Here is a 12,876-nt window from a genome sequence, read left to right as displayed (position 1 = left end):
TGCATATCTGTAAGAAAGTATATCTGTATTTTTTTGTGTCTCATCTGATTCCCTTACATTATATTGTTGTTTTTGGTACACTATATGATTCATTCAAATCTTTCTTGTTTACTGTGAATATACACTGATCAGCAACAACATTATGACCACCAACTTACTATCGATACAAAACCACCCAGGTGATAGCAACGTAACGTGATGAAAAATGACTGCTAATGAGGCACACTCATGGTGCGTGTAATATAAGTGACGTGTAGTATCGGTGAGCAGGTTATGCACGTGTAACGTGGGAAAGGTGCACCATCTCTCCGAGTTTGACCTGAGGGTAGACTGTGACGGCCCAGAGGCTTGGCACGAGCATTTCAGAAACTGCACGACTTGTTGGATGTTTGAGAAGGGCTGTGGTGAGTGTCTTCAACATGTGGCAAAACTGAGGTGAAACATCCAGATGTCTTGGGGTTGGCAGCCAACCCTCATTGGTGATGTCGGACCTCGTAGGCTGGGCCGACTGGTAAAACAGGACAGGCAGAAAACTGAGGTGAGAGTACAAGTTTGTCTGAACACACAGTGCACCGAACACTCCTAGCGACGGGCCTCAGCAGCTGATGACCCACGCATGTGACAATGTTAACACCGCGACATCGGCAACTACGACTGAAATGGACACGTGACCTTTGGCACGGATGTTAGCACAGTCACAAAGCATTGCACGGTCTTACGAATTCTGGTACCTTCTTCAACACGCTGATGGGAGGACTCGATCTGTCATCTTCCGGGGAACAACTCCTTGACACCTGTACTGCAGGAGGGAGACAAGCTGGCAGCAGATCCATTATGCTCTGGGAAATATTCACTTGGGCATCCACGGGTCCACAGAGCTTGTGCAAGGCGAAGCTTGGCCAAGGAGTATCCTGCACTGGTTGCACACCCCTTCATGACAATCATGCTTCCTGACGGCATGGCATTTTTCAGTAAGATAATACACCATGTCAAAAGGCCAAGAGTGTGATGGAGTGGTTCAAGGAACACAGTAACAAGTTCCAATTGATGTGAATTAGGTGACGTGTGTATGTGTGTGGGTGTGGTGCCAACTCCCTCCAGTGACCTACCAAGGCCTCATTGCTTCCGTACTACAATCCATGTCAAAAGTTTAGGTGGGCAGTCACAATGTTTTGGCTGATCAGTCTTATGTTGGTGAGTATAACATGGGGTTCTTATTATGTCCACATTGTTATTTTTCCATATATGACCAAGAAAACTGAGGTTACACACACCCATTAATATTTGATGATTTACTGTACAACTCTAATAGTGAAGCAGTAAGTTGTCCTGTTTTTCATCCTTAGGATGACAAAAGGAACTCTGCAGTTGTATATATATTCATGATTAAAAACAGGTTATAGATTATGCTAGAGCTACATTTGTATTTGTTATTATTAGTTTGCTGCATAAGTTTGTAACTTTTTTAAATAATGGAACTTCAGGTAGGAACATCAATAATGCAGGAAAAGATAGAGTGCTACTTATCATAAAGATAACAGACTATGTTGCACAGACAGGCACAGTTAAAACACACTTACATACAAGCTTTTGGCCATAGCCTTCGCTGGAAAAAGAGAAACAGGCACCGTTCATTCTCATGCAGGCAAGCGCCCCTCACACATACGTGACCGCACAACTCTGGCAGCTCAGGCCAGAATGCAACAGTAACAGAGTACAATAGAATAATAATGTTAATAAGATGAGGGAGAAGAATTCTGGCCCAAGATGCCAGAGCTGGCAAACACGTGTGTAAGAGGTGTGCTTGCTTGCGTGAATGAATGATGTGTGTTTCTCTTTTTCGACAAAGGCTGTGGCTGAAAGCTTACGTGTAAATGTCTTAATTGTGCCTATCTGTAACTTAGCATGTTATCTTTAGGTTCATAGCTGTTGTGCTTTGTGTGTTGGTATTCCAGCTGCTACCGGTTTATTTATCGATTGTTATTTGTAGTTCACTGTTGCTATTTGAGTTTACATATTGTCATTTTGTCATTTGGAGATCCTGGATGCTAGAAAATTAAGTACCAAATGGAGAGATCTGAACATTTCCCACATACACTTCTGTTCGAGTTCAGTGGAAGGGTGAAATCAGCAAAGGCAGCCAGAAACATTTGTGCCATGTGCGGGAATAATGCAACTGGAAAGAGCATGGCAAGAAAATGGTTTTCTCATTTTAAGGATGATCGTTTTGACATTAGTGACTCTCCACATTCGAGAAGAACTTTGTGGTTTGATGATCGTTTAAACACTCTAATCCACAATGGTCCACTTAAGTGTACTCAAGAACTGACAAAGGTGATGAACTACGATCGTACCACCATCGTGCAACATGTGCATCCAAAGGGAAAGGTTTGAAAATCGAGCCTATGCTCCGAGATAAAATCGTGAAAATCAGCAGGTGGCCATATGTGGATCTCTGCTGCTCATCATCAAATGGCTCATGACAAACACCAACCATTTCTATCCTGTATCATTACCGGTAGCAAGAAATGGTGTCTTAATGCTAACATAAGGAAAAGAAAAGGAATGGTTGAGCCCAAAGTGGCAATTTCCTGTACAAAGATCAGTGCCCATCTACAAAAGATAACAGTATTCATCTGGTGTATCCATTACTACTGACATTTATTGTCAACAGGTGAGATGTATTGCAGACACAATCAGAGAACAACAACCAGAAAGACTGTGTGAAGTGATGCTACTCCACGATAGCACCCGCCTGCATTCTGCTACACTGACCAAAAACACTATACAAAAGTTCAGTTGCAAAGTCATCCACAAACACCTTATTCACCTTTTCCATTCTTTACCGAACAACCCTCAAGGAAATTCCTTTCCGTACAAAATTGCACATTTAACATGGCTTGACGAGTTCTTTGCCTCAAAACTGGGTGATTTCTACAGTCACAGAATCAAAAAGTTATCCCAGAATTGGTAGAAGGTTGTACATAGTGAAGGGGTAAGTATTATTGATACTGAAGTGCCTGTTATGTGTATCTGTTGTGTTTACTAAATTTATGGAAAAACACTATGAACTTATGCACCAACCTAATATTATATAAGCATCATTCAATAATTAAACAGGCAAACGTATATATTGAAGGCATCATCATAAGCAAGGAACTAAAACTTTTAGTTGACAATCTTGGCAAGAGAGTTGGTCACTGGTTCAATTGATGTTTACTTAAATATAACATCCTTCAGGCTTCAAAAGAGAGCAGTTAGGATAATTACTAATATAAGCAAACGCCACTCCTGTAGGGACTATTTCAAAAATTTTAAATTACTGACTATGTACTCATTGTATGTACTTAAAACCATAATGTTTGTAAAAGAGAATGAGGAAAATAGTGTAAAGAACAGTGACACCCATAATTACAATACTCGAGCCAAAAGTGACTATCATAGGATACGGACTAACAAGAAAGCTGCAGACCACAGTTCATATGTAACTGGGGACAATTCTATAATAAGTTGCCAAAAAATATAAAGCAACTCCACGGCAATCTTCCCAAGTGCAAGTTGAAAAATTTGTTAATAGAAAGATGTTTATACTCATTAAAAGAATTCTGAGCTACAGTACTGTTAGTTTATTCTTTTACATACTGCCCTATATTAGTGGTGGTATTGTTATTATTGGCTAATTGATGTATATAATCATTATATGTATGGAGTGATATGTATGTTTATAACATTATTGCATGGAATGATATACAATGTGCAACTTGATGCATATATTCATTCTTGGAATGACATGATATTGATATAATTGTACAAAAAATGACAATGTCCAAGACTGTAAAGTTAACATGGACAAATAAACATTATTATTATTATTATTATTATTATTATTATTATAAAGCTTACCATTCATCATAAAGACCAGAGATTTCCCATTTGCAATGAACTCCTAAATTGTTTCAATAGCAATGGTGATGCATTTTTGGACAAGATTTTAACCTGTGATGACCTATGGATGACCAATTTTGATCAAGTTTTGCAAGGATGTGCTATACATACTGAGGGGATGCACACCCGCACTTGGGAGTGTGTGCACAATCAGATCAATAACCTTCAGAAAGTATGCCAGTGGAATGTGAAGTTCAAAATGTTGATGTCACATGTATCAGTGGAAATACGAGCGACAAAAGCAAGCAAGAGCTCAATGACACCATACAATGGACACAACAGGGTATCAGCTGATAGGGCAGTCTCAACTGAGCAAGTTAGCTATGTGAACTGTCTTTTAAGACAGAGTGAGTTTGCAACGTGACCATGGCAAATAAATAATGCTGTAGCTTGTCTGTGGTGGGACAGCGACTGCACTAACACATGACACTAAGTCTAATACGAATTACGTGCTCATTGGTGGATAACAGTTTATGGATCACTTGATACCACTGTCATTGGTAGAACAGGAAGACTAAGATGAAATCACACTGTTTTCTTAGAAGTTTGTGGTGATGCTTGTTCAACATGTGCCGAACAATCAAGCCCACCAACAGGCATTAACAAAAATTTGGTCGTGAGATGCAGCCTCTGTAGAATGTCAGCCCAAATAACTGACAACAATAAAAAATTCATGGTCATGTTTTAACTAAAAATTCAATCAACTGTCACTGACATGTGGGTCAAGACTGCTCAACTGTAGACACTAAAACAACTAAGACATGAATGAGTGGAGTGCATTAGAGATAGTCAACACAGTGGACTGAACAAACAACACAGACGTTTTCTTTTAAGTATTGGAAATTTTCAAACCCCAGAGGGGATGCACACATGTAACCACCTCATTTTGTAATAAAAAAATGCAATGTTTCCATAAAAAATGACTTAGACAGCTGTTTCAGTTTCTTAGCAATCATTGAGGGAAGTGAAAGACCCGAGTGATGTAGTATGCTTTGCACAAGACACAGATATGCAGGGTCTGAATTTTCTGAAGCAGGTTAAGGAAACACCGCTTATGCTTCAAGATTGAACCTTGTATCTTCCCCATAACTGACTCCCAATTAAGTGTAGCCATTTTAATTGGTGACTGATAAATTATGACTCCCAAAAGCTTATGCTGATTGACCACCGATGCCCATGAAATGACTTGCATTGACTAACATTTGCCTTTGTTGATGTGGGTACCAGCTACAAGACAAAAGGCATTCATACTAGCCATGAGGAATGGAATCTCAGCAGGAGAATGTTGTAACATCATCGTATCATCTGTGTACGTGCCCACCAAGATCGTCTCACCTAAAAGGGCCCCCTCGTAAATGAGCAGTGATCCTGCAAACAAGGGTGTCGAGTGATACAACAAATGATGAAACTGAGAGTGAACTTCTATGGATGTTAATCGGGGTTGTATCACTTGGCCACTGACAACCGTGAAAGCTCGAATACTCATAAACAAATTAGAAAAGAGCCTTTGCATGTCAATAGTGAACCTGCAACAGGAAGTCATGGCTGACAGGATTGAACACCTCGTCAAAATCCATAAAAGCCAGAGCACGTGGAACAGAAGTAACAGCGGTCACCAATACAAGATCAAGACATTCAGCTACCAGGGTCGGACTAGAATAACCAGGAACACAATTTTGATGGTCAGGAACAACTTTCTCCAGCAAAGCAGACAGCAAGCTATTCACTGCCCTTGCCACAGTCTTTTAATCAAACTTTAATATGGTAACCAGGTGAAATTTATCAATCGCTGCCTAATCAGAACTTTTAAGAACTAACAAAATTTTGTCAACCTTAAAAGAGTCAGGCACCAACATCCCTTTCAACACTTCATTCAACGGCAATGTAAAAGTGGTACCCAACAAAGGCCAAAAAAGCGCATAAGAGTCTTTTGCCAGACCATTCAGCTTCAGCAATTTGCAAGAAGGCAATCCGACAATAAGGTCCCTAACATCATCACACTGAAAAACATCTAAAATGCAGCATTATGAGTGGGAGCAAGTCTACAATCCAGAGCAAGAACAAAGGAATCCGATGTCATATCGACAGGAATGGGTACTTCATGCAGCCCAACATAGAATTAACGGAGGGCATGGAATATGGGGCCTTTTGTGCTGTCACAAAATTGCTGCCCACCAACTTGAGAAACATAATACATGCATGTCAATAGCACGTGTGCTGTTAAATCAGATAGAGAAGTCAGTTCATCCATGACCAAAGCACATGGTTTGGATCGCACCCTTGACCCTTCTGTTTCATGCTGCCTCAACTGTGACAATTGCTCCTTCACTCATTTGCTATCTGCAAACCATAGGAGAGCCTGATGAGCGCTATTTTAAAGGTCATATAAGAAAGGGTAGTAAAATTCTTGCATCCTCCGAGATTCCCACACTCTATTGGCACAGAATTGAATTGACATTTGCTGAAGCCTTGGCTTTGCCGTTGAATCCACCATTCCAAATTGGAGGCGTATCGCACACCTGAATGGAGATTACGATTCTGCACTTCCCGAATCACTCCAACTGCACCACACGCAGCACCCATGCTGATCAATACAATTTCAGTGGCTGCAGCGCAGGATTTAAAGTAATAGTCACTGTGCAGTGGTCTGTGAAGCTTGGCAGAGATGACATTGACAGCCAAAATAGTGCTATGCATCCAAACAGATAAATAAAATCTGTAGGTCTACTGCTAGAAGTAACAGTAAAATAGGTAAATTCGACAAGAGTCAGACATTTACAGATCCAAATGTCTTGCAGTTTCAAGGAACAAAGTAAATTTTGCAACTCCTGACAGAAATTAAAATTGAGAGACTGATCCTAAGGACACAACATACAGTTAAAATCACCAGCTATCAAAGTACTCTGTGGACTTTTTCATAACAAATGAATAAACTATTCCTTATAAAATGGAGAATGGTCCAAAGTGCATCTGTAACTGGACAGTGCAGAAAGCAGAATCAAGATCAGTTGAAGAAAAGTACTTCCTATTCTTCTACCATTATCAAGAACTTCAATCCCCTCGATGGGAATGCCCCCCATAGAAAACAAGGCAGCTTTGTGGAACATTTGGGAGCCACATTAAACACAATGCAAAAACCAAGGAGAGAAAAATGAGTGAACTGAACTTTTTGTAAGACTACAACATATGCATGGGGATCGTAGATAAACTACGAAGTGAGCCACAGTTCTGATTCCAGATTACAATTCAAAGAAAGAAATGTATAAGCCTGCATATTTTAACAACAAGAAACAAAATTTGAGCTGCTGACCTACTTAATTACGTCATCAATGTGGTCGAGGCCCAAAGAGTCTGAAGGTACACACCTGCATCCCTGCTTCCAGGACCTTTATGCCCACTCCACTTGGACGCATCATTTACAGTGACTATGAGGCAATACAGCATCTGTAGTAGGAGACATAGGCAGTTCTTGAATGTTATCAAAATTATGTGACAAACAAGGAGCCTCAGAAGCCCAATGCATAGAATGGTATCCTTGCAATTCAGATTGACAGACAAGAGAAGGTGACTCATTAGATGTTTTCTTCAAATTCAGCCTTTGGTCATTAGAGGTTTCTTCAAATTCAGCCTTTGACCAACTTTTTCACTTTCTTTTTGTGTTTTTTCCAGTATATAAAATTATGCTGAAGACATCAAAACATGTCTTCAACAATGCTTGCTGTCTGTGTTGTGTCATTCCCAGCAAACTCTTCTACAAAACACAATTCACTTTCAAATAATACATCAAAATCCTTTAAAAATGTCCTTATATTGTCCACTGTTGCCAGCGTCATCATGTTTGTGTTACTTCTGGAGAGAAAAAAAAAAAAAAAAAAAAAAAAAATCACCTTCAGCCAATAGCTGTGATTTTTATTTCAATGCATTCTGAACCTTGGGAGCCCATCTTCAGGTGCTTGATCTGTTTACCTCATGTTTTGAAATCAGGTTTCTACTGGTCCTGTTTACATAGAGACATTTTTATATTGCAAGGTGATATATTGCATTGTAATGCAGCTAAAATCTTTATGAAACTTAGACAAAAGAGAGTGACTAACTGTTTCCAGCAGTGGTTACATGGCTTCTAGGTGCAGCATGTATAAACATATTTGCATGCATATAGACATTTTAGTTCCACAGCAAACTTGCACAAAATTTGACTTAAACTTGTCCATTGTCAAAAGCTTTTCAGAAATGTCTTTACCTATTTATCTACATTGCATCAAAAGGAAAATATGCTTGAAAGAAGTATAATTACGAGGCTAATCACATTTACATACGGAAGTGGAGTTTTCTGTACTGGTGACAGGGTGAATAAAAGTAGAAAAAGTCTATTCCCAGCTTTTGGAACTTCCTCCAGGAGAAAATATGGGCAGCAGGTGGTAATATTAATCATTTTGAAAAAACTGTGAACCTTACTACAATGAATAGAACAGATAAACTATTGTGTGTTGAGACTTTAGTACTAATGTTAGAAAAGACTCAAAGAACAACACAAGCATTTGAAGTATAACATGCAGCAACAATATCTACAATTCCAAGTGCAACTTCTCCAAGTGAGACAGTGGTCAACTACACTTGTTATCAATATTAGCAGGACACACTACTGCAGAGGTAATGACCAAAGATCATAACTGACGCAAACAACCAAAGAGGTCAGGTTGGTTGGTTGGTTGTTTGGGGAAGGAGACCAGACAGCGTGGTCATCGGCCTCATCGGATTAGGGAAGGATGTCGGCTGTGCCCTTTCAGAGGAACCATCCCGGCACCTGCCTGGAGTGAAAAGAGGTCATGGTCATGAACGAGTACAATATGAACACCTTTAAACGGACATGAAGTAGGAAACCTCAGACAGAGATTCTACGGCACAGAAGTACAATACATTTTTGTAGAACATCAGGAAGTGTTTTCTAGTTAATATTATAATACATTTATTAATACGGTAACACCTTTCTTTAATCTAGCATTCCCCAAAGTAGTTCTGATGTCAAATTATACAGACGTGTACTTTGAGATGAAAAATTAATGATTAAAAATTAAAATTTCGTTTTTCGCCAATACAAACAAGTCATACACTTTATAGCAATAACATACGAGCATTACAACTATTCAAATGGCAGCCACCGATCTCAACACACGTTTTACGATGGTGTGTAAGTTTTTTCCACATGCCCTATGTGCCTGTTGTACAATGAAAAAAGAAGCTAGGAGTTTACCATCCAACTCCTCCTTCAACTTTTGCTGCAGTTTTGCAACCAACAACCGCACATAACACCATATGGTAGACATCTGTAGTTATAAGGTTTGGCAATTGTACTGTATGACCACCTCTTCCTATCCCAAAAGTGTGTCTGTGGTTCTGCTGCTCGTGGACACTTATATCAGAGTTAGGGAGTGCACAACATCTCACAGACAACAATGAGGAATGCAGTGTCCAAAAACTGTGACATCTCCCTTATAGAAGGTCCTGGAGCAAATAAGGTCACACTAGTCAATCTCGTACAATACCAGCCGACAAGCCGATAGAGAACTGTTGCCAGTAATCTGAGACAAGTGTATACCATTTTCTGAAGTTGCACCGATACGGTGGGCACTTGGATTACATCTAGTAACAAACAATTGCCCATCATATCAGTGAACTTTTACCAGTGTGTGCCTTATTTATTTCTGACCATTAGTTCCTCATCTCACATACTTTATCTCTACAATTTTCACTATATATGTACGGAACCCACTTTATATATGGGCTTTGGTGACAGAAAAAGTACTAAAATAGCATTAGCAAATGTAAGCCGTGATCAAAAAATTTCTGTTTGGGGATGTTGCTGCAGTGTATATTCAGCATACTGCAGCTCCAAGCACCGATGCGCAGGCAAATGATTAGTGCCGCATTTGTAGCTTTCTGATGTGTGTTCAGTAAGTGCACAAATGTGAAGTATGACAATGTTTTTACCAAATGTCAACATCCAAACAGGACTGAAGTGCTGTTATTCTTTCAACAGCTGTTGAAGGACGAACACTGGTACACATCTGTCAGGGAATGAAGAAAGGGTACGAGGTAGCACATCTGTCGGAAATTACAGTTGTGGAATGATGTGTCAAGTTCTGTGCTAACCCAGATTCAACAAAGGACATCAGTCGATCTGGGAGAGATCAGAAATTATGCCAACTCAAGTGGTAGAACTTTAACACCCACCCTACAGTCACGATCTCTTCCCCTGTGATTATCACACCTTCGGTCCCATAAAAAAACGTCTCGAAGGGATGACAATTCCTGTCAGATGAGAATGTACGACAGGCAGTTACGGTTTTCTTCACATAGCAGACACAGTGTTTTCCAAAATGGGTATCATAATTCTGGTCCATCGGTGAGACATTTGACTCAACCCTCACAGTGATTCTGCCTGACTGGTATACTGATTCTGGATTGTATAGCTTTTGAACACAAACTCTGTGATTGCCCCTTATAATTACTGTCTTCTGTGTTCAGGTAATTTAAGTAGTAAAGGTAATAATGCCTCAAATAGCTGCTGTGGTGGGTTATTGTCATACCTGTATAAGATGCTGACAACATTTTTGACATTCAGCCAAATTTCTATGAATTATTCTTGTCCAGCCTGATGCCACATCCGTTCCTGACCCCTTTCTAGGGGGATGACTTGTCCACTATACCCACCCAAAACATCAATATGTACTCACAATAACAGTACAACCAAAATAACTCTGTGGTTGAAATTTTGGTGAGCATGTGCTACAGGCCGATCGCCTAACAATTGTAGTTCACTCTCGAGTGCCGTGTGCTCCCCTTGTTGCTCATTTTGGAGGTACAGCCTCTAATAGCAAAGCCAGCTGCATGCCGGTGACACTGTCCCCAGCCACGGTAATCTGTCTATCACTAAGCCATTTTAATCAGCGTATAACTTCTCTCGTGCTGCATTCACACCCTCTTCTATGGAGCTTCCCTAACCTCCAACTCTGTCTCTAGCTCCCATTCCTTCCTCGCACACTGTCATGCACTCTGCATGACTCCATCTGCTGGCAGCCAGGCCGTGCTCACCTGTGCCACATTCCAGTCCTGTGCAGCTGCTGCCTCTCCCTCAGAGCTGTCGGTCCTGCTTCCCTGGCCCACCCTCCAACTTCCTTCTTCTCCCACTCCATCCAATACGACCCCTTCCCCACACGATTCCAACTGCCGTCACTGTGCACTCGGGCAGGACAATGTAGCAATACAATTGTACATCTGTGTGTGTACACATACTCGATGGCTACGAAGACTGTTTTGTTTGAATGACAGAACTGTCCTCAGATTCATTTGTGCGCCTGTCAACTGTCGACAATCTATGCCTCAACTACTAGACCGTCATTTCCTAAATTATTTACATTCCTCTGACGACTTGAGCACAGTGCTCTGATGAACACAGTTCGTGCATTTAATATGCAAATACAATGGTCACCAAATGCGAGAGTTGTATCACCAGAAACTTTGTGTGAAACAGTGTTATTCATTTTAAAGGTATGTCAGAAGTTAAGGCTATCATGATTTATACACAGCCGTCCCATAACCACTGTTTCACAGTCACATCTCCCAGTACAGTATTCTTTAAAACTATAACAAATCTGACAGAAATCACATCAGCAAGTTGCTGCTGTGTGGACCACATCTCAAAAATGTGATACAGGCACCTGCTATGTCCATTCAGACCCGTTTCTCCTCCCATCCTCCTCCCTTCACAGCTTGCCACACTTGTAATGAGCTGTATGATGGCTCACCACTTTGGCAAGAGTCCGAGCAGCTCACCTGATTACATCCCCAAATACAGTAAGTTTCAGTCACTGGAAATTCTACAGCACAAGATACGTCAAATCGATAACAATATCAAACTGCAACTACTTCAGAACATCTGACACAATTTCTACACCTAAAGAACACTGACGACCAACCGCAACTCGAATACGGCACACATCCCGTGCAGACTTACCGCAAATGGCGGAGGCAGCGAGGGCGGGCAGTAGTAGTGCGGAGGCGCGACAAGGGTGACCTCGTCACCCATCTCGTCTGTGAGGCTAATCTGCGGGTGCATCTGCCGGTGCTGCTGTCGGCTCTGCCGGTTGAGCTCCTCACGGATCGTGCCCAGCGGCGGCGCCTGCGACATCGACGGGGGCGACGGTGTCACTCGCAGGTCGAGTGCGAGTGGCACCCCGCCCGTGGACAGCCCACTCAGCCCCGCTGCCAGGCAGCTCACGCTGGAGGTCGGTGACTGTGGGTACTCTGCACCACTGCAGCATTGCTGGTGTATGGGGGAACCTGCAGTACAAACAAGATAGTTTGGTTACAGCTACATGCCGGAGGACGTGAGTACTGTCAACTCTGTCAATATTGACCGTAACGAATGTACCGACTGCCGACAGTGCCTCTGTTTTGACAGGAGCTACCTGTTCCACACTGAGAAGTCAAAACCAAAGTGGAGAAAATGATTTGGTTGGCCCAGACATGGGTAGCACCGAGTCACAATGGGGTCACACTTTTGTGGGTGATCAGTGCCCATTGCAATAAAACTGGCCAAAGACACATGTTCATTCTGCATTGAAGAACACAATACACTGCTGTCATAAGCAACATGATCCAATGAAATTTTTCATAGAATAAAATTACATTTTACATCTGTATTAACAAACAGGATATTATCTATCTGACATTCAGATATCCGTCAATATAAAATGCAGATATAAAAATTACTTACACTTAAATATTTTTCAAAATAGCCCTGTACATTTTGTGTATATTTGTGGAACACGGTACACAGGCTATTATTATTACTTCTTTCTTTCCTTTCTCAGACGTTACGTCTGGTTAAAAATGGAAAGTGACACGGACCTTGATCAAGCACGACTTCCT

At 41.1% G+C, this 12,876-nt stretch overlaps 1 protein-coding gene across 1 annotated transcript in view; it reads right to left on the bottom strand.

Annotated features, from left to right (window-relative positions):
* Positions 1-12,876, bottom strand: part of LOC124711494 (serine/threonine-protein kinase SIK3) — a 523,642-nt gene that overhangs the window by 13,164 nt on the left and 497,602 nt on the right. Inside the window, exon 18 of the mRNA XM_047241604.1 lies at positions 11,960-12,285. Within this exon, the coding sequence (XP_047097560.1) occupies positions 11,960-12,285 (326 nt within the window). The remainder of the gene's footprint in view (positions 1-11,959; positions 12,286-12,876) is intronic.

The sequence above is a fragment of the Schistocerca piceifrons genome, chromosome 8 (genome assembly GCF_021461385.2).
Source record: "Schistocerca piceifrons isolate TAMUIC-IGC-003096 chromosome 8, iqSchPice1.1, whole genome shotgun sequence".
Lineage (NCBI taxonomy): Eukaryota > Metazoa > Arthropoda > Insecta > Orthoptera > Acrididae > Schistocerca > Schistocerca piceifrons.
Note: the sequence above shows the minus strand (reverse complement) of the source record. Positions and strands in the feature narration are given on the sequence as shown.